Source organism: Ammospiza nelsoni, chromosome 5 (genome assembly GCF_027579445.1).
Source record: "Ammospiza nelsoni isolate bAmmNel1 chromosome 5, bAmmNel1.pri, whole genome shotgun sequence".
NCBI classification, from domain to species: domain Eukaryota; kingdom Metazoa; phylum Chordata; class Aves; order Passeriformes; family Passerellidae; genus Ammospiza; species Ammospiza nelsoni.
The window spans coordinates 9609158-9631230 of record NC_080637.1 but is presented as its reverse complement, the minus strand read 5'-3'; the positions used below and the strand labels follow the sequence as shown (position 1 = coordinate 9631230).

The following is a 22073-nucleotide window of genomic DNA, read 5'->3' as shown; positions in this document are numbered from 1 at the left end:
TAAGACCCCCTGGCCTGATGTCCCAAGAGAGTCTGAGAGCACAGCAGTCTGTACCAGGTGGCAGAAATCTCAGTGACAACAAAGAGCAAGAGCAAAGCAAAGGAAGTGTTAATCCAAGTGCTCTGGATTTTCCTTCACCATGAAACAGGATAGAGCCCAAAGCTTTATCCAAATTGTGGCTTCTCAGTGAATTTCCATTGGTTAGCATCTTCTGGGCTTAAGTGACCATGTTCCACTCTCAAAGTACATTCATGCATCAGGCAGACTATATCTACTCATTACCCTGTGTGCCACATTTCCCATTTGTCAACTCTGTACATACATCTTGCTGTCCTTATCTGTGGTCTCTGCTCATAAAATGCATGGTGAAGGACATCTGAAATTAACAATGTGTGACTAGCGAGCTGCAGATAATCATGCTGTTTGGGGAAAATAAATTATAAGAAATAATACAGATTACTTCAGCCAAATATGGTTCTTAATTATATTTATAATTTGACCACTTCATGCACATACAAAATACATCAAACTCATAATGATAAGAAGCAGACAATGGCCCCCAAATATACAAAGAAGCATTTTAAATAACGTTGTGCTAAATGCACATTTGTGCACATCCAAAATACAGTCATGCTTTCTCTTCTTCCATAGATGTCTGAGCACTCTTTGAACAAGACCTTGTGGTTCTGAATTCTCACAGGCATTGCAACCATGAAAGGAACAAGGTGTAAGACAAAAATGTAAGTTTTAAAAGGAAAATAAAAAGATAATGCAATTCTCCACATGTAAACACTGAAGGGATGGGTAGCTAAAAATATACACTCTCATATTAAATCAAGAATCCTGATTTCCATATAAGATGATTTCCACCTGAAATCTCACAGAATAAAACACAAAGTTATATTTGGTCCATGAGGCTGAGATGCTGTAATTCCCTTCTAATCATTCATTAATGATTTAGCACTAGATACTTGCAAATGAATAAAGAAATACAAATAAATCACATTGTTGTTTAAAAGAAGGGAACTCCATAATTCATGAGAAAAGGATTTTAGTAGTGTTTTAGAAGTTTTTCACCAAGGGTGTTAGTGAGGTTTGTATAGGGCATTAAGTTCAGATCAGGGATGCTTGTTCTGTGTTCTCTGCCACAACTCACACTGCTGGTGCTTCCCATACAGCTGTAAACAAACAGGAGATCCTCCATGCAACCAAGACCCATTTAACTGTCCCAGAAACACGAGTTCATCCAGTCTCCTCTCTCAGACCAAATCTAGCAACTGCATGAAATCATGCAAGGATCTGCAGAGTGTCCAGTCCCATCTCTTAGAGAGATATTGTAGCTAAACAAAGTGCAAACCCCCAGATACCCGATCCCCCTACAGGCTGATGAAGATTCATTCATGTTATACCCACACCAGGTGAAACCCTGTTTTCCTCACACTCTGGCTGCTGACAGTGTGCCATGTGCTCCTTCCAGAGTCAGTCCCAGCTCCCAGAGGAGCTCAGCAAAGCTCACTGGTCCTGTCAGCAACTGTGAGCTCCTCTCACAAACAGCCTGCTTGGAAAACTCTGGGTTAGCACTGATTGCTGCCCTTGGGAACACAGCAAACCACAAACCTCTGCTACCCAGGCTGCTAATTCTCACTCTTCCAGGACCATGAAACTCTTTGTAGGTGATGAATCCCTTGTATATTTTCTTCATGGCATAAAAATTTGGATCAGCTTGGCTACTCCCCCTACTGGCATCATGTTTTTATTTTAGGAATAAACTAATTTTTTACTTATTTGTGTTTAAATTAACTTGTATTTATTCTTAACTTGTGTTTTACTTCCCTTTCTTATTTAAAATTTTTAATTAAAAAAAATCTCCAATCCAATTCATGTTGTAATATTAAATTTCTCAGGTATTAAAATACTGGGTGTTCTGCATTTTCTGGATCTGGTTTCTTAAAGCAAGCTTTTCTTATATATATAAATATATATGTATATATACACACTATTTTACATATATATATATATATATATATATATATATATATATACACATATATACTTTTTTTTAAGTCAATCTTGTGAGACCTAGATTGCAAATGACTTAGTTCTTTTGATCTCCTTTCCTGATATCACTCACAAGAGGAGCAAAGCAGCCCTTTCGAACAGAGATCACACATCAGAAAAAGGTTTATGTGGACCAGATCCTGAAACTGTAGAAACACAGCTGCATAATGCTGGCTTTGTTTTTAATCTGCATCCTAACTTTTTATGACTGCATTTTACCCCAAAAACATATTATCAACATAAAGCATCACTTATTTAAAACGCTGCCTTCCCAGTGAAAATTACTTCCAACGCTGTCTTCTAAAGCTGTGGCTTTAGCACATGGAGACTAAAAGTGTCTGCTGAAAGCAAACCAGTGGGGATCTCAGTAATACTTTGCTTACACATATTTCTTCAAAAAAAAGTAATTTAAATATCGTGTTTTGCTTTCTATAGCCACAAGAGGGCGATCCCTTAATTCGTGTCCACTAAGGCAATGTACAGAAACAAGATGGACTCGTTTTCTATCTAAACCATTATTTCAACTTCTTATGTAGATAAATTGATGAATTTCATTCTGTCTGTGTTCTCAGCATGCATGTGGCTTACATGAAGTTACTAGGCAATATCATTTAGCTGTGGGAGCACACTGTGCTTCATAAATAGCTGATACTGAAAAAAAAGGTGGGAAGTAAATAGAATTTCCCTTCGCTATCTTTACAAGTAGCAGTACACTGTATTAACACATCTCATTGTTCTCAGTGATGAACTCAGACAGGTCACAATCAAAAGGAATAAGATCTTAAGACGTGCTGCTTTCAGAAGCATGAGAAATTTGTGAAAGAAAAGATACCTCTTATCTTACTTTTCATCCACTTGTGAATGTTTAGCTATTTGAATTTGTTAAATATGCCATCATGTGCAACAATATACAGCGCAAGCACGATCCACACAGGGAACTGATTCAAGCACTCAAAACCTGAAGATTGTCATGTCTCCCTAATGCAAAACTCTGCATTTACTTAGAACCAGATAGTTGGGAAGATTTTGTTTAAAATGCTTCTAAACAGTCATCATGAGTGTACAATATAACTTACCATAGCATTTTTGTTTTCAATCCCAATATTTTACATATATAAACCTGTGAAATTTACTCAAACCAAGACTGATTTCTCCCTCTTAAGTCCAAATAAAATTTTGCTCAGAAACAGTGGATGGATTTTGTCCATCAAGAGTCAGCTATGTTCCTGGGCAGCCGGTAATGTTCTGGCCTGATCCTTGCCTTCTTCTCCTGAGGGCTGGCATATTTCCACTTGGATGGAGACATTTTCAGCTTTTTTCTCTTCTTATCTGTACACCACACTTTTTCACAGTATTCTTCCACCCTCTGGAAGTTGCTGTAACCTATCAATTGAAGAAATTCCTTATACCATGGCTTTGAAGCCTGAGGTATACTGCTCTGCATTGGGCATGGCATTTTGTGAGGGATCTCCTCCTCATAGTCTTTATTGAACATTTCGTCTACACGCTCCTCCTCGACTATCTCCAGGGTGATTTTCCTGACAGTGTGAACAATGCTGTGTTCCACTGTCTGACAAAAATAAGTCCCTGCATCCAGTCGATGCAGCTTCAGGAATAAAAGGCCAAGGTCCATTTTTATTATTCTATCATCAGTCTTCACCTGGAAAAAAAACCATAAAATGCAGTTATAGAGCACAGGCCTTTGCTATTACATTAAACCAATTCAATTATTTCTGAACTGTACTTTCATGACTGTAATAATAAATTTTGAGAGTAAGATTAGAGATCTACAAATTTTTAATTCAGAGTGTTTTTTGTAATAACAAAAATATTTACTTGAAATAAAGAAGAGATTGAGTTGCAAATGTAGAACAATCTAAAGAATCTGGGAAGCATGGAAGAGCATATAGTGAAGCAGACAGAGGGAAATAAGTTAGAAACATGCAAATTATCCACTGGATGGAAAAAAAAAGGGCATTTGCCAGCTGACCTTTGATAAGGATCCCTGTGAACTCTTTTATAGACTGGTATGCTTTTGAGGAGACATTCATAAAAGTATTTGCATCTTTAAAAGCAGGACCATTGTGATCTTAAAGCCCCAGTTCTGAGTTTGCTGTTTGAGTTTTTCCTACAGCTCCTGAGGGTTTCAGAATTGACTATGAGACATTGCCAGATGTTGGCAAGCAGGGAGCTCTGAGCTGTCTAATCCAGCAGCAGGAATGGCTAGGAAAATGGTATCCTCAGCTTTCCATTTAACAGTAAGGTGATGAATTTAAGTAGAAGTACTGAGTGATGAAGGGATCCAAAGCAGCCCTGAAGAGAATGAACTCAGGACCTGGCAGTACTGAAGGGTGAGGAACTGGATGAGAGCTGGCCATGTCCACTTGTAGAAAACCAACTGCATCCTGTGCTGGATAACAAGAAGTGTGGCCAACAGGCCAAGGGAGGTGATTCTCTTCCTCCACTCTGCAGTGATAGCTACATTGACGTGTATCAGAGAGGTATGGAGGAATGAATATGATTGCACTTATGAAGAACTTTCATAATGGTAAAATACACCTAAAAGGAGCAGAGAATCCACCAACACTCATTTGCAAAAAATTTATAATAAATGGGTGAGGCAGCAAGAATGAATAGAAGTTAAGCTAGACTAACACTGGAAATAATACATACACATTTCCTACCTGCAAAAACATACCGAGAGAAGTGATGGATTTTCCTTTGTTTTGAGATCCTAAATTAGCTTCACTACATGTTTAACATCTGCATTCAAGATGTTGAATGCAAACACCAGGTGAAATTCTCAGGTCTATTAACTCAAAAGACCATAGTGATTTTCCCTGGCACCCATATACATTTCAGCAACTGGTGGCAGAAATTCAGTGAAGGTGTAATGTTCCTAACAAAGGGCTCTTTTGTTGAAAAAGTTAGTCTATAAGAATATTTCTACCTCTTCCTTCTTAGTGTCATGTGCTCGCTGGACAAACCAGATGACTTTTGCTTGCAAGGTCCGAGGGGTGCACTCCAGAAGGGTGCTGTTGTACTCTATTCCATAAACAAGTCTTTCCTCAGTCTTCTCCAGAACTTCACCTGGAAGGAAAAAAATGTTTCAAAAATATGTTACTGCAAGTACTTGTAACACTCAATGTACATTTGCTTTTAGAAGTGAAGCTTAATTCCAAGACAGCCAGACAGTGACTGGAGAGTAATGTCTAAGGAAGATCTGACCTGCTAAATGAACTTTCCCATCATCTGAGGCTTTCACACCATCTGACCAAATTGTGCTGACTCACCTAACATTACAGAGAAACAGATCTCGGCCTTTCACACTGCTAATTGCTTGCACCTGGTTCTTATGAATAGTTAATTTCGTTTTCACTCAGTGAAACAGAAGGATTCAAAACATGTTTGAATATAATAAAAAAAATTTAATTTTTTAGGGATATTTACAGCACATAACTGTTTGCAGAATGATATTATAAATACTCTAACCAATATTTTACATATCCATGCTATACATGTATTAACTGAATGTACAGTTTGGGCCCAAGGGTGCTAATAAAAACAAGGTGAAAGAATAAAATCAAAACTCAAATCTGTTTTCAATCCAACAAAACATCTGGAGGAAGATAAACTAGTTGTTACACTGGACAAAACCAACTGCTTCATTAATGAAACCATTTTATTCCATAATAGTGAAAAAGATTCTTGAGCCCAAACAGCTTTATATCTTAAAAAAATACACTGTTTTATATAATTGTGATTTCTCTGTTGTATTTTAAACTTGTGGAAGAATTAGCACTTAATATTGGAACATAATTTTCCAGCATGTACAATATAATCCAATGGATATATAAATTATATATATGTGTAAAAATATATATATGTAAAATATATATATGTTAATATTAAAAATAGTGTTTCTCTGAATATTACTATAGAAGAAACTTTAATGTTTTTTTTTTCTTCTATAAATGCATTGAATATTATCCTGCAAATTACAGAGCATTTCCATGCAATTGTTTTATTCTGGTTTTCTATTCCTAATACCCATGCTTGAAATCCTCATTTATCAAGGTTTGGATAACAGTACTCTGTCTTATTTTTTTAAGAGAAAACTTGATCATAAATACACATTTTTATTCTGTCATGTCACTGCTCATGGCTGTTCTTAAATTTTAAGTGTCCTGACTACTTCATGCACATTTCAGAATGCAGCTCTATTTATTGTTTATTATTCTTGCCTCATCTTTCTGCTTTTCTTTTTTTTTCCTGTTGGGAGCCACTGGGATGCACTCTGCACATCTTTAGTCTGCATGTCATTGCTGCAGCACCACATGAACGTTTGGGGATGTCACCCACTGAGACATGGATGGCAGGGGCTCAGCCCCACGGCTCTTACAACATGACAGGAACATGCCAGTGAAAACAGCAGCTGAGATCATGGTCTGGCTCATGTTCCTGGCAAACCCTGTGCTGGCTGTTCCAGGCCTTTACAAGCGTTTGTGCATTTGAACAGATTACCAATGAACTGCTGGCCGAAGCACTGCTGCGCCGCGTTCCCGTGCCGAACGTCTTGTCTGCGGAAACGTCTGCAGGGAAAAAAAGTGCAGTTGTTTAAGACAAAACGTTTAGCTTACATGTTGTTTGGCTTATGCTAAACTAGCCTTCGTTAAAAACTTCAGGAGTTAAACCTTGATTGCTAACAATTTACCACTGTTGTGAGAAGTGCCTATTTATAAAGCAGTATTCTGTCTCCACTCAGCCTACTGGGAGTCGTGTGTCTGAAAAAAACATGCTTGTCTGGATAAGAGGTACAATTATATATAAAACTATATATGTGTCCATTTTTTATATAACTATACTAATGTTATAAATACGAAAACAAGATCCTTTGAACTGACTGGGTAACACTCAGTCATAGGGGCCTTTAGCCTGCCTTTGCATTCTCTCTCTCTCTCTCTCTCTCTCTCTATCTCCAGAAAGGAAGGAAATTTTCTTTAATTCAGCACAGTTTCCCATGGATGTGATGGTACTTCTTTTATCCTTTACTCTCATGGTTTTTTGTTTGTTTTTTCTTCACTTGAGAGTCTCAACGTGTGGAAGAAACACTTTATTTTATTTCACTTTTGTACCAGACAGTTACTGAGCTCGTTTTTCTCAACAGGGAAATATACAGATTCATGAATGACCATGCTTAGAAAGTGAACTGGTGGAAGAAGAACTGCAGTCAGAACATGTGAGCCCTGTTTTTGACCTGGAAAAAATACAAGTCCTTTTGAAAGAAAAATCATTCTGACTTTTGAGGTTTGAGTTTTTTATTGCATTTACAGAAAAAAAAAATATTAAACCCATTATTATATAGTGTATTCCCAAAATAATTGTGCCTTCATATAGCATTTATTTTCTTTGAGTGCCTTGATAAATAAATCTAGGATTGTTTACCTGGGAAATAAAAGAGCCTATAGGAATGCTGTATCTTGCTACATTAGTATGTCCAACAACCTCAAATGTAGTTTTTCTGAGGATACTGTTCCTATATTTGCATAGAGTAATTCTATACAGTATTGCCAATGCCATACATAAGACATTAACAGAAGAAATGTGCAGGGCAGCAAATCTTACACAGTAAGTATGTGTACAGTAAAAATTGCATTAGAAACAAACAAAGCCAGAGTTCTGTTATTCTTTGCATTTTATTAGTGAAATAAGGTTGTTCTCCAGTTCTATGTAAACCCAAAAGATAAAATTTTAATTTTTCACAAATTGAATTTACAGAAACTATTTAGATTTATACCACCTAAAAGTCTTGTCCGTGGATGTTACTAATTTTATTTTTAATCTGGCTGTAGACAGTGATTATTTTCTGAGTTTTGTCACCCATATGATCCAGTGTTCTTGGTGGACAAAGATTAACCTCCACTGATATTCAGAGAAGAACCAGTGTTTTTCCATTGTTGTTTCAGGGGAATCTGGAAATTCAGTGAAGACTGCATTGGGCTTTTAGAGAGAAATGCTAACAATACTTGCATCCTATTAAAGAAAAACAGAGGTAGCAACTGGGCCTTATTCTGCCCTGGGTGTTGTCATTGCATTGTGTAGTGTCAGTGCTGATAAATGTTGTCACAGGTTTGCAAGTCTGTGTGTGTGGATTACTCAGAAGAGACATTCTGCTGCACAAATGTACACAAACACTATAGGATATGCAACCATCCTGCTGCTGTAAGGTCCAACAGCCCTATCTAGCAGGAACAGGTAGCAAGTAGGTTCTATTTACTCATGAGTTCCTTAAGATTACTGTAAAGCTAACAAAAAATTAGTTCTGTAAGACAGGATTATTTCTCCAGTTGTCAGAATCATTAAAGAAAAAGAAATGTTTGCTTGATGGAATTTTACTGTTGCAGCTGTGAAGACTGGGGAAGATACAGTGCCTTCACTTACTATTTTCAGTGCCCTCACTTACTATTTTCTGAAATAGAAGGCAAAAAGGGAGAGGTGCTGAAAGAGAGGGAGATGCTGGGAGATAAACTCATCTCACAAATACTGACATAAGCCTGGTATTATTTTTTCTTAGAAATTATTTTACTCAGAATAATAGATTATCAGACAATGCCTGAGATAAATTACTGTAAGGAACAATTTTCAGTGATTAACAAATGCACTGAATTTTGGGAAGTATCTTTTGCAATCTATAATTTCATTGATTTAGATTTCAGCCCTTAACTCTGTGCTTCCAGAAACCTAGTAAAAATGATCTGCAAGAAAGCAACACAGTCATCATCATCATTACCATCATCATAATTTTCATTTTTCTTTATTATTTCCCAGGAATGTATGAGGCAAAATCAAGAAGTCTTGGGAAGAAAAGGCACCACTATGTTTACATAAGTAAATCAGTAGACTGCGTGCCTGCTGGTGGAGTGGGTGATGGAGAAAGAAAACAGAGAGGGAGAGGAGGCAGGGGAGAGACTGTCAGCTTCTAAAAATTAGCTAAAGAATCACACAATGCCTACCCAAGTTCAAAGACATTTTTAAATTACTTCAGACCTTTTTCAGCCTGGATGGTGAGCTGATACATCAAAGAATCTCACTCGTAGAATCTGGTGCTTGTTTAGATAAAAATTGAAACTGACTAAATCAGAATGCAGAGCTAATAGTGAAGTAAAGCATTTAAGTTCTGGACCTCTGGTTTCTCAAGTGCACTTCATGAAATTTGAATGCAGTAGAAATTCCTTCTGCCATCTGAGGTATTTGCAGTATTCAGGAGCCACACACCTGTAATTAGCATGGAATTGTGCTGTGTTGTGCTGCCTTCATCAAAATATGGGATTTTGGACTCAGTTTTTATTTTTTCTGATTAAATCCCACATTTAATTAGTTATTCCAGGATATACATGTACAAGGATTTTCACAATTTAAAAAATTAATACCAGAGGCCAAGCATAAGATTTTTATATTTATGCTTCACTTCTCTCTACATCTGTTACATGCTTTAGTTTACAGACTTCTATTTAATGTTACTCTAAACACTGTTGTACCTTGGAGGCATCAGCATCTAAAGCAGACAGCATTTGGACCAAAGTGGGGAGGACACATTGTACATCCCTGCCCCAATTCAATTCTTCACCAGTAGGACTGGAATTAAAAGGAGAGCTTTGAGCAGAGCCCTTACCCACTAACAGCACTGCTCTTACAGATCAAAAGAACAGATAAATGTACAGAATTAAGGCCACATTTGAGCAGAGACAGGTGGTACTAGGGTCAGCTCAAGTGTGTTGCAATGTAAGGCACAACTCTATGACTCCAATAAAGGGACAGGTATCAGGAAGAGGAGAAACAAGTACTCTCCAATTGCACTTACATTACTTGTATTACCATGTACAGATTGAGCAGAAATTTGGAGCCTTGAGACAAGGCCAGACTAAGACATGAATGCTCGGGGATGTGGCATGAATTAAATTAAAACCCATGGCAGGATTATCAACCAGTCAGTGCCTCTTGGTATCAGAGAGCTCCACACTCTCTGCCGGGACCTGCCTTGTCCCCTGGTACTCTTCACATGGTAGAAAGCAACCTAAATCAACTTCCATACACATGTCCCTGGTACCTGTCCCTGCCTCTCCCTGTGCCACACAGTTAGTGTAAGGCCTTAAATTTAAAATGCTCTGAGCTTCAGCTGTGTCCTGAAGTGAACAAAGCAGATGCCATTCATGCCTCTCAACAATGTTAGTCCTGATGGCTGTTTTCCCCAGACTCTGATATGGAAAACAAGTTTTGCAGACTTCAAGAACATTCAATTGAGTGCAAATCCCTTCTCCACTGCTACAGTGCTTATCTCAAGAGAAGGAGGGAGATAGCAGCAGTATTTTCTTCTTTTAGAGGCTGACCTGCTGAATGTTGAGGAGGTAAGGCACAGGAAGGTGCCTGGGTGCTGCCCATGTCACTCCACCCTGGATAAATGTGTTTTCAGGGAACTTAAAGGGTGTTACTCTGGAAGGTGTCTTAGGTGAGAAACATGTACAACAAAGTCCAGGCCTCAGAGAGTTCCTTTCATCTTTTCTTAGTCAACAAGTAGCCTGCACAATATAAATGGTGATACTGCTAGCAAGCTAAAATGCTGCTGGGGAATTTTTAACTCCCCCTTCCCTCCCAAATGACTTTTACATCATCAGATGAGTAACCCATATGCTTTATCATTATGATAATCCAATTTCTACTTATACTGTAGGACATTAATCTCCCTGGCCCACTGTATAGCTGCTCATCTTTCTTAATCCATGGCCTGAAAATTTTAACCAGACTCATCTCACCCTGAGCAGTCAACCAGAGTCCACATCTTCCCTTCCCTATATTCACAAAATGCACAAGAAAACGATGCAGTCCTGCTTATAAAAGCTGTGTAGGTTTCCTGCTTGGTTTAACACATGCCTTAGTGCAGTAAATCCAAGAGATTCTCAGTTAGGCTGAGTCACACACTGCCTTTCTCATTTGTCTTTTTAAATGTGTCTTATCCAAAAAATGGTGCTATCAAAGAGAAAATCACTAGATTAATTATCTTTTTTAAAAAATGTATGGAAATGTCTATTATGCCTGACAATAGTCAGCATACATTTGAGTGCATCCAGGTTCATGGAAAGATAAAATATGCCAGATGAAAAATAACTAAATACAAAGCCCCATATTTCAGATTTTCCTTAAGAAACAATAATATATTTGGGATACTGTGACTTTGTTTGGACTTAAGCATCTCCACAAGTTTTTAAAACTCTCTCTGGAATTTATTAAATTTATGATTATAGTCCTTGTAGGTCTAATATAAATAAGGATATATTTTTTAAACCAGTAATTGCTAAAAAACCACAGAAATTATTTGAACTATGCAATACCAAAATTTTGCTGATTAAGGGAAGAAATTCCTCTGTATAAGTGGCAAAGCTGACTAATTTTTGTGAAAAGGTCTGGATTAAAACATGCATGTTATAGATACTTGACCTGTGTAGCTGAATTGCAGAACCTGGATTTGAGAGGGAAGGGAGGACAACAGGTCCCAAGGAAATCATTGAATGAAAGAGTGAAGGTCAAGAACCAAGAATAAATGAAGGGTGATACAGAGAAACTGTCTCCACAAGGAAGAATTAAAACACCCAAATCAGTTCTGTGCTTTGAACTTGCCTCTAGAGTAATTTGCCTTTCAATCCACTGCAGAAAACCAAAACGTAGCTTTTGTAGAAAATTCGTTCTGGTGGATTTTGGTTGGTGAAGGTATATTACTAATTGCAGCCATGATATTTTCTGAAAAATCCTTTCCTTAGGATTTTTCCTCCTGAGAAGCTGAGAAGCCTCAGGAACAAAATGTAAACAATGATTATCTGCTGCTGTGGAATGCAACAGGTGCATCTGTGATTGGTCTCATGGGGTTGTTTCTAATTAATGGCCAATCACAGTCAGCTGGCTTGGACAGAGAGTCCGAGCCACAAACCTTTGTTGTTCATTCCGTTCTTTTTCTATTCTTAGCCGGCCTTCTGATTAAATCCTTTCTTGTATTCTTTTAGTATAGTTTAAATATAATATATATCATACAATAATAAATCAAGCCTTCTGAAACATGGAGTCAGATCCTCGTCTCTTCCCTCACCCTCAGACCCCTGTGAACACTGTCACAAGTACTAACAAAGCATCTTCTTTGACTTTTTCTTAGAAATTCTGTGGTATATGTTACTGAAGTGTGATATACTTGTATAACACTACCAAACCAGGTCTCTGATGCTGCAAAGACACGGAAAGATGTTTGAGGAAATCAGGGTTTACCATGTGATGCAAATAATTATGAAATGACTTAGCTCTAGTCATAAAGTTTTTTTTTTTTTATTTTTATTTATTCCTGCTACTGCAGTTTATGCCTTCCTGTGAGTTTGGTTCCTTGCAATCCCCTAGGGTTCTGCTGAGAAATTAGAAGACGACTATGCCTTAGTGCAGTGCAACATCTCACTGTTGGGTTATGTCCGAGTGGGAGATGAATAAGACAAATAAGTAACGAAGTACTCTGCGTTGCAGTAGAACCTGTTGATGTAGATATTTACAAAAAGAGTGCCAGGGAAGCAGGGCTCTCACCTCTTTGCCTGCACTGCCGTGGGGTAGTACCGGGAGCAGGCGATGCCGTCCCAGGCGCAGTAGGGGTCCCGGGCCAGGCAGCAGTCGGCGCAGGCTGTGCCGTACATGTCGCACTGGTGGAACTTCACCTGGGCTACGAGCGCCTCGGATCCCACGTAGAGCTGTTGCTGCGAAAAGAAGCACCACACGGGGTTCCTAGAATGCCCACTAAAACTTCTCTTCCCAAAGCAGAAATTGTTAAATTAATCGTCGCTTGTTGTGCTTCCAGCCTGTGACCTGAGGGAGGCAGAGTTACTCTGTAGGAAAATATCTGGTTACAGATTAAACTCTCCGACTGAGGACAGAGAAACAGAAAGAAGGCAAAATGAACAAGGTTATTTTGGCATTTCCTCGCTTCTGAAGTTTCAGCTTTGTGTTTGAATAGGAAAGGGTTTACATGTCTTTTTTTCATCAATATATTTTCCAATGTCTCCTCTTTACACTTGTCACCTAACTAATCTGCAAAAAAACCCCAACTTGACACAAAAGACTTTAAACAAAGAAGTTCGAATATGCAAAGGTTACAAGCAAACTCAATTTTAAAATGGGAGTTTTCAAGTAAATTTAACTCTTGATGTAGCTATTTAGAATATGGTCACATATTTACAGGCACAGTAGTGCTATGATTTGTATAACTTCTCAGTGCACAGGAGATAGATGATAGATAGATAGATAGATAGATAGATAGATAGACAGACAGATAGATAGATAGATAGACAGACAGATAGATAGATAGACAGATAGCTATTTAATTGTTTTCCTGTTGCTGCGCAGTCTTTCCTTACAAATTAACATGTCGCTATCTTCTTTAGTATTTATTTACAGGGTTTGGGTGGGAGTTTTTCAGCATTAACATTCATTGTTTGAATCTTTTGAGCTCACATAGATGTCCTTTTCAAATCAAATAAAAGATAATAAATTTAATTCTTCAGACACTTGCACAATAAATTTGGAAGAGAATAGCTTGAATTGAAAGCTATTTGAGAAAATGTCTTGTTGCTGATGAATGCAAATTTTCTGAACATAGAAATATGCACTGTGCACTTCAATAGAAACTGCTTATGCACAGCTCACTTCCACAGTTTTACCAGTCAGAAAAAGGATTCCTAAGTTGTGCTCATCCTAGTGGCCAAATTTAGTCCATAATTCCTACTCTTTGATCAAGCTGTCAAAATCTGGTATTTTGAAGTTACTTAAAGCTGGAAAATACTGACATCTTATTGAGTCTATCACAAAACATAAATTTTAATCTGGATAGTCTGTTCTTTTTCCTTATTATACTTCTTATATCTCTTTAGATCATAGAAATCAAACTTTGAGAGATGCCAGGGGAATAAACTAGGAGAGGCTGGTAACAGCAGTGCTTTAAGACTTTTTCTGGTGAGATAAACCAGATGATAGTAGCAGGAACTCAATCTGCCAACTGGAATGAAGAGAAAACCTAGGATACTTGTTTGAAGGGAATTCTTTGTCTGCAAGTGCTGCAGTGTGATTGTCCCAGAAGACATGAACAACACTTTCAATGAGACATATGAGAAGAGATTTTCTCTTTTATCTTTTAGCAGGGGTAAAGACTTCCTTAAGTCTTGGTAAATCACAGGAGGGAAAAGAAGCATCTGATATCTAGCCAAGTGAACATCAAAGAACATTCTTTCCCAGTCTCTGCAGATAACAAGCTCAGGCCTGAAATGCGATATTTTACTGTACCACGACTTGGTGAAGACTGGTCAGTGTTATAAGATATGGAGACATAGGTAGCAAGGAGATCTCCACAGGCTCAGTAACTCCAAGTTCAAAAGAGATCAGTGAAAATGCTTGAGATATAACATTTTTTTCATATATGCTCAACTATGTTATGTTCCTGCTGATTTTAAATACAAAATTACTTGGTGTCAACTCTGACCCTAACATATATTCCAACATTTAATTCTCCTCTGTGTCAGAAAACTGTATCCTATTTCAAGAATAATTTTATCTACATTCAACAAGCCGATCTTGGTTTTTTAATCTGATATTGCTTTGCCATCAATGTTTAAGAATCCTCATATACGCAGTAGGAAGTCACTTCACACAGTAAAATATACATGACTCTCCTGTTCTCTCTCAGTCTTCTTTTTGATCTCTTGAAAAAGTAAAGCTACTTTTACTTCTCACAATAAGTTTATTCTTCAACTATTGGGTTGCTCTTGTGTTTTTTTTGCAGATTTGTCCAGATTTTCTAGGTATGCCTTGAATTAGTAGAGTTAGCATATCTCTTGGGAGATTAATATAATGGATGAATGCTACTTCATATTTTATGATATCTGTTTTACTCTTCCAACACAACCCTTTAACCATGACAATTCACTGAGAGTTAAAGATAAGGCAAACATCTGAAAAGACACCAAGTCTTTCTCCAAATAATCACTTAGGTGCAGTGCTGGATAATCTAGTCTCCAGAGCTGCTTTCACAGTCTGTGGGAAAAGATTGAGGCAGGAAATAATTCAAAATCCTTCAACCCAAATCCTTCTCTGAATTGCCATCACAGGACTTTGACTTTCTGCGTTATGTACAGGAATATTGCAAGTTGATTGGACACCAAGACTCAAATAACCCTTTGGGGCACAGTCACACCTCCTAATAAAGTAGTTTTCACTCCTTGTTACTCGTGTTTCACTGTGTCTATGTGCACCTACATTGCATTGGATGTCTAACATCACTGTTGGACATGTTTAACATTAAGATATAACTATCCTTGGATGTTTATAATGGCTCCATGCTGAGATGATTGATATGATTGATATGATATGATATGATATGATATGATATGATATGATATGATATGATAGAGAATCTACCCACAAGAGTAATAAATTGGGTGTTTATATCAGCAGAAATTTTCAGAAACTCAAAAAGAACTCAGATCCAAACAACCCTAAAGGGCAACTGAGTATGTGGGAGAGCCAGCAAGGCTTTTTTTGCTGATATCCCCATGGGGCTGAAGTCTGTCTGCTTTTATCAACATAGAACTTTTCTGTGAATTGCCATATCCACCAAACTAATCCCTACTGTGATTAGTACGACAGTAACTTATGAAAAAGGTTTTCACTTGCTTTGATATTTATGGCATTGTGAGCTAAGGATATTTACCACTAGAATTGAAAAACATAAATACATGATAAAGGAACAGAGCATATAACCATAAGTTTATATTACAGAACAATTACAAGTTTATATTACAGAACAATCACATGTATCCAACCAGATCTCATTATAGATGATGTACATCTATGTCCATCTATCCATGCACCCAGCTCTGTGCAGTTTACAGCTTCATTACATTTGAGTCACAATCATCACATTTCACACTTACAAAATACTTACCCTTTTTGAAGAGATTTCCATGGAAATAATAGGAACTGGCATCTAAAAAATAGGAGATATTTGTTTGCTTAGAAAAAAGAATATATTTTTGCTATGAAAATAAATCAGGTAAAATAGTATTGGTATTTACTTATTACATTCAGCTTTGCTAGATACTTTGACTTTCTTTAAGAAAGATGTGAGGAAATAGTGACTTTCAGAAGTATTGCTTTAAAACAGTTTATTTGGAAACAAGCAGCCAACACTTAATTCAGGATTATCAGAGCTACAGGAACACTACAATTTCCCTGTCAAACATGACATTAGCTCTTGTCACCACTCAATGTCTTTTGTCCTGCTTGAGAGTGATAAGTGGAGTGTTCTTATAACAAAAGTGGAATGTTTTTATAACAAAACATTCATTGGAGATAAGACGAAAATAGCAGGAATTCCTTCTTTTACCATTGTCCTCTCTGCCCTCTGCTCAGGTTTCTTGGAGCAATGCACAGCCCCTCATAGTTCTATTGAAAACTAGCTTTATCAAGAAGGGCAAATTCTCTGATTTTCTCTACAGGCAACAATAAATAATAATTATATATTGTATTTATAATTAAAAAATTAGTTGCACTGCCTAAATTCAGATACCAGATTTAAATGTCCAACTTTTGATATTAGGTTCTCCCTATAGCTTGAAGCAGGTTAGCCTCCTGATTTATTTGGCTAACGTGATGTCATGATACTCACTGAGAGAATTTCATTATGTTAGCTTTGTCACATGCCAAGAACTGAGCTTTAGTCATAGATTATTCTTTAGGAGAATGGAGTTCTGCCTCACGAGGACCCATGTTTTCCCACTGTAGAGACAGGTTAACTGATTCAATCTTTCTGAGTGGACTTTTTCTACCTGGATGTCATTTGAAGTTCCAAGATTGTAGCAGGCACATTTTTATGTGTGCAGTTATACTTTTTTAATTACTTAATTGGATACAAGGGAAAATTAAACAAAATTAAGTAAGTTTTTAATTAAAACTTGCACTCCAATGTCCAAGCACATAAATATAAAGGCAGTAGTTGTGATTTGCTTCAACATGCTTTGGTACTTGGGACATTATAAAAACTTCATTTGAAAATGAAGGTTTCCTATAATAAAATTGCAAGATAATTAGAAAATTTCTTGCACATGAGTATTATACATTTGACTATCCTCAGATTTGTTTGACATTTTAATTCTGCAGAAAATTCAAGACTTTTGTATATACTTCATATACAACACAGTTCACCTTGAATACTTGCAGCTCTTCAAGAATCACTTCTTCCATTGATTCTGTCTCTTGATTGTAAATTGTTATGACTTTCAGCACAATACCATTATCTGGACACAAATTTAAAACAAAACAAAACAAAATTAAAGGTTATGATTGGTTGAAACATTTATATGGCCTTCAAATACCTGAAATGACTTCTTCAAATTGATAATGGATTGAAATTTATAAATGTGAAAATTTAGTTGCATTGTGCTGTCATTAATAAGGATTCTTACTCTTAGAAAATGAAATATATGACAATTTGTACCTGGCAAATAAGAGTCAATTTAGACACTTGTATGATACATAATTAATTGTATTTTTCAAACACTGGGTCATAACTCATTGTGAATAGCAAAAGGATCACAACCATATTTCAGAAAAAGAAATGGAAGTAGGTGGAAGCCTAGTGCATTGAGGCAAGCAAGTGTAAAATAGCTTTAATTATAGGATCTGAGTGTTTAGACTAGACAGCAAACTACTAATATGCTTAATTGCTAACAGCAGCTCCATTTCCCCAAGCAAAAGTATAAAAACTTTCAGGGGCTCATTGTGCACAATTCTTACCCTTCTCTAAGGAAACACTGAGCTGCTGCTGAGCTGAAGGTGTAGTCAAAGGGAGATTAATCAAAATACAGGATGCACATTCAAAAAGACACATTGGACTTAGGTTTATCAACCTCTGTCTGCAACTCTTGCAGGAAAGCAAAACATACAAATAACATCTGGTCTTCCACCACTTTGGTTTTGCCTTGTTGGCTATTTATAAAAAAGCCTTCGTGTCCTTAATCTGAAAATCTGTCATCAACAATGGCAAATATCACTTCTTTTCTTCTGTTATTTTCAGTCACCTTTGATTTACAGGGGACATATTAAGCAGGGAAGCACTGGAGAAAATGTTCAGCAAAAGATCAAAGGGTGAAACAAAAAGAGGAACCATTAAACTGGGGTCATACACCATTTTTCAAAGAGACTATGTAATCAAAGGCAACCATTTTGTAGTAGAACAGTGAAAATAATTTGTATTCTGAGCTGTGATTTTCATAAGTAAGTCCCTCTTCAAATCCTGCTGACAGACAAGTGAAAGCTCTGATGTTCAGACTTTGCCTTTGATGAACCTTTCTAACCTGCACTGCTACCCTAAGGAAACTTGCTCAGCTCTAAGATGCTGCTCACTTATGTTACACAGCAGGTGTTTGACTGGGATTAAAAAAATATATATCAACCTTTTCTAATATTATATTGCCCAAATAAGCAGTGAGTTTTCTGATGGGAGCTTTGCCGGAGTAGTGATTGCAGGTTTCATTTCAGAGCTTCTAAACCCCAAATTATTTTGCTGGAATTTCTTGTCACCTGAGATCAGACAGCCTGAGAACACTAGGCAGCTGTTGGGGGCCAGTCCAGCACAGCTCTAAAGCACACACTTAAGCCACTCTGGATTCAACTTTGCTGAACAAAAGACTTGTGTACAAGAATATTTGTTGCAGTCACAATTAAAAATGCAAGGATAAAGGATGTAGGACCTGCTGCAAAATCTGCTGCACAGAAATAAGTGACACATAATACAATATTTTACAGACCATGGTTAAGTCCATTAACAAGACTATTACAAGGCTATTTAAAACCTTAGAAAACAGCACTAATATAAATAGGGCTTTGCTATTCTATTAACATGATTTTTTTTAATGTTCTCAACACTGAAATGTACTTATCAGAGGAATTTCATTAGTAAAAAATAATTCACTGGAACTGCTTTCCTAGAAAAAATGGTCAAAATTATTTGTGATACCACTCCTGTTGTTAAATTGATTAAATGCGAATGTAAGAATCCTTGTTTTTTTTCCAGACAGATTAGATGTGACTTAAGTCTTGTGTAGTTCCAGCCTTTCCTCTTGTTTTCTTACATTTTTCTATTTTTCAAATACCATTACGTTTTTTTTTTCCTCTGCTTTCTTAGACTTGTTGCAGCTATATGCTATATTTTTCCTTTACTGTGTTTGTTAGGAAGATGCTTAAAAATTCTTGCTAAACAATCTCTCTATATTAAAAAAAAAAAAATGGCACAGAAGAAAGACAAGAAAACTTGGCAGGAAACTTCTGAAAGTTTTGGGTTTTTTGAAATTGGGCATTTCCTTCTTCCTTCCTTGATCTGTGTTGAAACCCAAATCTGGAGGCTGGCAGGTTTCTTTATTGGTTTCAGCTAGACTTCTTGTCTCCAGAACTGGGGAAAAGAAACTGTGGAATAAAGCCAATAACTTGAACAGATATTTTTGGAAATCATATCACCTTTGTTTCTCTCAGGTCTCCAAGTCTCAGCTTAGATACCTGACAGTGTTCTGAAATTTAAAAAATAAGGCTGGTTTTTCTGCAATTTTTTTATATACTTTTTTTGAAAAGAAAAGAAATTAAAATGGAATCCTATACTTCTTTCTCTTGCTAGTTTTTAAATAGTTCCCTATCATTACTTTCCTGTATGTTAGCATCACAGTGAAGCACATGTCTGGAATGAATAACATCCTCTGTAAGGTGAAGGCATGAAAACAAAAGTTGATAAAAATAAATGTTGTATTGATTTGCTTCATCCTGGAGAAAAAAGACAAAACAAAACAAAGCAAAAAAAGAAAAGAAACAAACAAAAAAACCCTTGCAAAATCATAAATGTAAAAATTCTTTCTTGCTTTCTTTATTTACCTGTTCCAATGAACAAAACATCATATTGGCCATCTTCAGCTTCCACTCTGTCCACTGCTATTTGTTTAAGATTGTACTTTCCATCTGTTTTAACTAGTATTGGTCTCTTATGAACAGGCCTGATGGGCTGATACATCAGTGGATGACTCCTGGCAAAATGCACAGCTTCATCAGGATAGTCTTTAGTGGTGGTGTACAGCCCTCCATTCACCTTGCTGGCACACTGCAAAAACACAGAACACAGATTGTCCTGAAGGTTTGCCCAAGAAATTGCCAGAAAAGGGGCTTATTTTCAGGGATAAAGATAAATCTACAGAAAACCAAGCCCAGAAGACCACAGTGGAAATTAGGACAGTGAACCCTGTACTTTATGCGTGTGTGGATTATTAATCATGAGAAGAAAGGAAATGCTGAACAGTGCCTTGGTATTGTCATGTTTAAGAAGCAGGAGTTCATCCCTCTTTGGCATACTAAGACAGAATAAAGGATAACACTTTCAGATTTTGACAAATGTCATAGGGCTTATTTCTTCCTCCAACTCATCTTTTGATGTAATCAAAATGGCCATGGACAGAGTAAGAAGAAAGGGCTTTTCTATCCCAGTAGAGAAATAGCCATGCAAAGTCAGCAGAACACTAATGCTTGAAATCAATCTCTAGTTTTACTATTTTTTGATTGCAAAGCGTATTACCATAAGAAACTAAACACACTTGAAAATTATGCCAATAGTAATTCTTGATTTCAGGCATTTTAATAGCATTATGTTTGATTCTGATTCCTAAATCTTAATGACAGTATTATATATCACAGTTTAGCTTCAAATACCAATGTTTGCACTGATCAATCTACCAGTTTGTAAAGCAAATAAACTTTATGTCAATGACTGATTAAAAGAGGCTTACTCCTTCAGTTAAATATGCAATTAGAGATAATTTACTGTGTTAAAGAGAGAAGTTAATTTCAGGATGCTTTGTGAACGAGATAATGTTTCCCAACTGAACACAGACCCTACATTTCCAATTTGCTTTATGATGTCTAATTGAAACCATTTATGATTGAGTTGGAAATATCTCAGTAACCATTTACTTTCTCTAAATATTCATAAGACAGTGTGGTTTTAAGATGCATTTCAAGCAAAGCCACAGTAGCAGCCTTTCTCTATTTAAATTGGATTTTTCAATCAATAAAATGAAATACAATTCTCCTTAAGTTTACTGGAAACAGTAATTTTAAACTTGTGGTCAGCTGTAATCGACAATAACAAACTCCTGCACTTGTCAAGCATGGGCAATGTTTGTTTCCACTTTTTTGGGTTTAGCTACAGGAATGTATTTGTTCCCTGTTGACTTAAAAGTAATTGTCTAATCAACCTAGTGATGGAATTTTACCGGCTGTTTGCAATAAAGAGACAGAGCTGGAGCACGAAGACAGGCTGAGCCTGTGCTTCCCATGCACTGCACAGCATATCCAGTGAATAGGCATTGCCAGGTTCCCTTTGCAAAGTTCTGGTCCTGGAGAGATTTAATAAAAATAATCACTCACAGGCTTTTCATTTCAATTAAATAAAGTCTAGTAGTCTAGAAAGGAAACAGTAGATGTAGCTGTCTCTGAAGTCCATCAACCCCACTTGATGGAGCTGATGTCATTTCCAGAAGCAACACAGCCTAAATGAACTAAAAAAAGCAGGAGAGACTATGGCTGAGGATTGTGAAGTCTGTCAGAACCTGTGTGACTCCTAACAGTGGCTGTTTATTTAGTTTTAAGCTCTCTCATTCCCCATAGACTTCTTCTTTACTCATTTAATACCTAAGATCAATGAGTGCTGACTCTCAGAGACACCCATTAGTAGGTTACTTTTTGCCTCTTGTGACTGTCACTCCTCTAATAGGAAAGGTAGTGGGATTTAATTTACCAACATGCTGCTCATTGTTGGGAGTGGGAACCCTAACACTGGGCTACAGCCTGCTACACAATTTCTCTTCATGCTACTGGATAAACATTCAAAAGAACTCCAAACTGTGCCCTAA

The 22073-nt window shown here is 36.9% G+C and overlaps 1 protein-coding gene and 1 long non-coding RNA gene across 2 annotated transcripts in view; one reads left to right on the top strand and one right to left on the bottom strand.

Annotated features, from left to right (window-relative positions):
- Nucleotides 1-472: 472 nt before the first annotated feature.
- Nucleotides 473-22073, bottom strand: part of SEMA3E (semaphorin 3E) — a 130920-nt gene continuing 109319 nt past the window's right edge. Inside the window, exons 11-17 of the mRNA XM_059472917.1 lie at nt 20047-20269; nt 17332-17423; nt 16073-16114; nt 12670-12836; nt 6583-6650; nt 5009-5148; nt 473-3718 (exon numbers count right to left, since the gene is read on the bottom strand). Of these exons, the coding sequence (XP_059328900.1) occupies nt 3266-3718; nt 5009-5148; nt 6583-6650; nt 12670-12836; nt 16073-16114; nt 17332-17423; nt 20047-20269 (1185 nt within the window). The 3' untranslated portion in view covers nt 473-3265. The remainder of the gene's footprint in view (nt 3719-5008; nt 5149-6582; nt 6651-12669; nt 12837-16072; nt 16115-17331; nt 17424-20046; nt 20270-22073) is intronic.
- On the top strand, nt 6841-10064 carry LOC132073706 (uncharacterized). Its single transcript, XR_009418521.1, has 3 exons — nt 6841-6872; nt 7226-7297; nt 8887-10064. It is a non-coding gene; the product is annotated as an uncharacterized LOC132073706 (long non-coding RNA).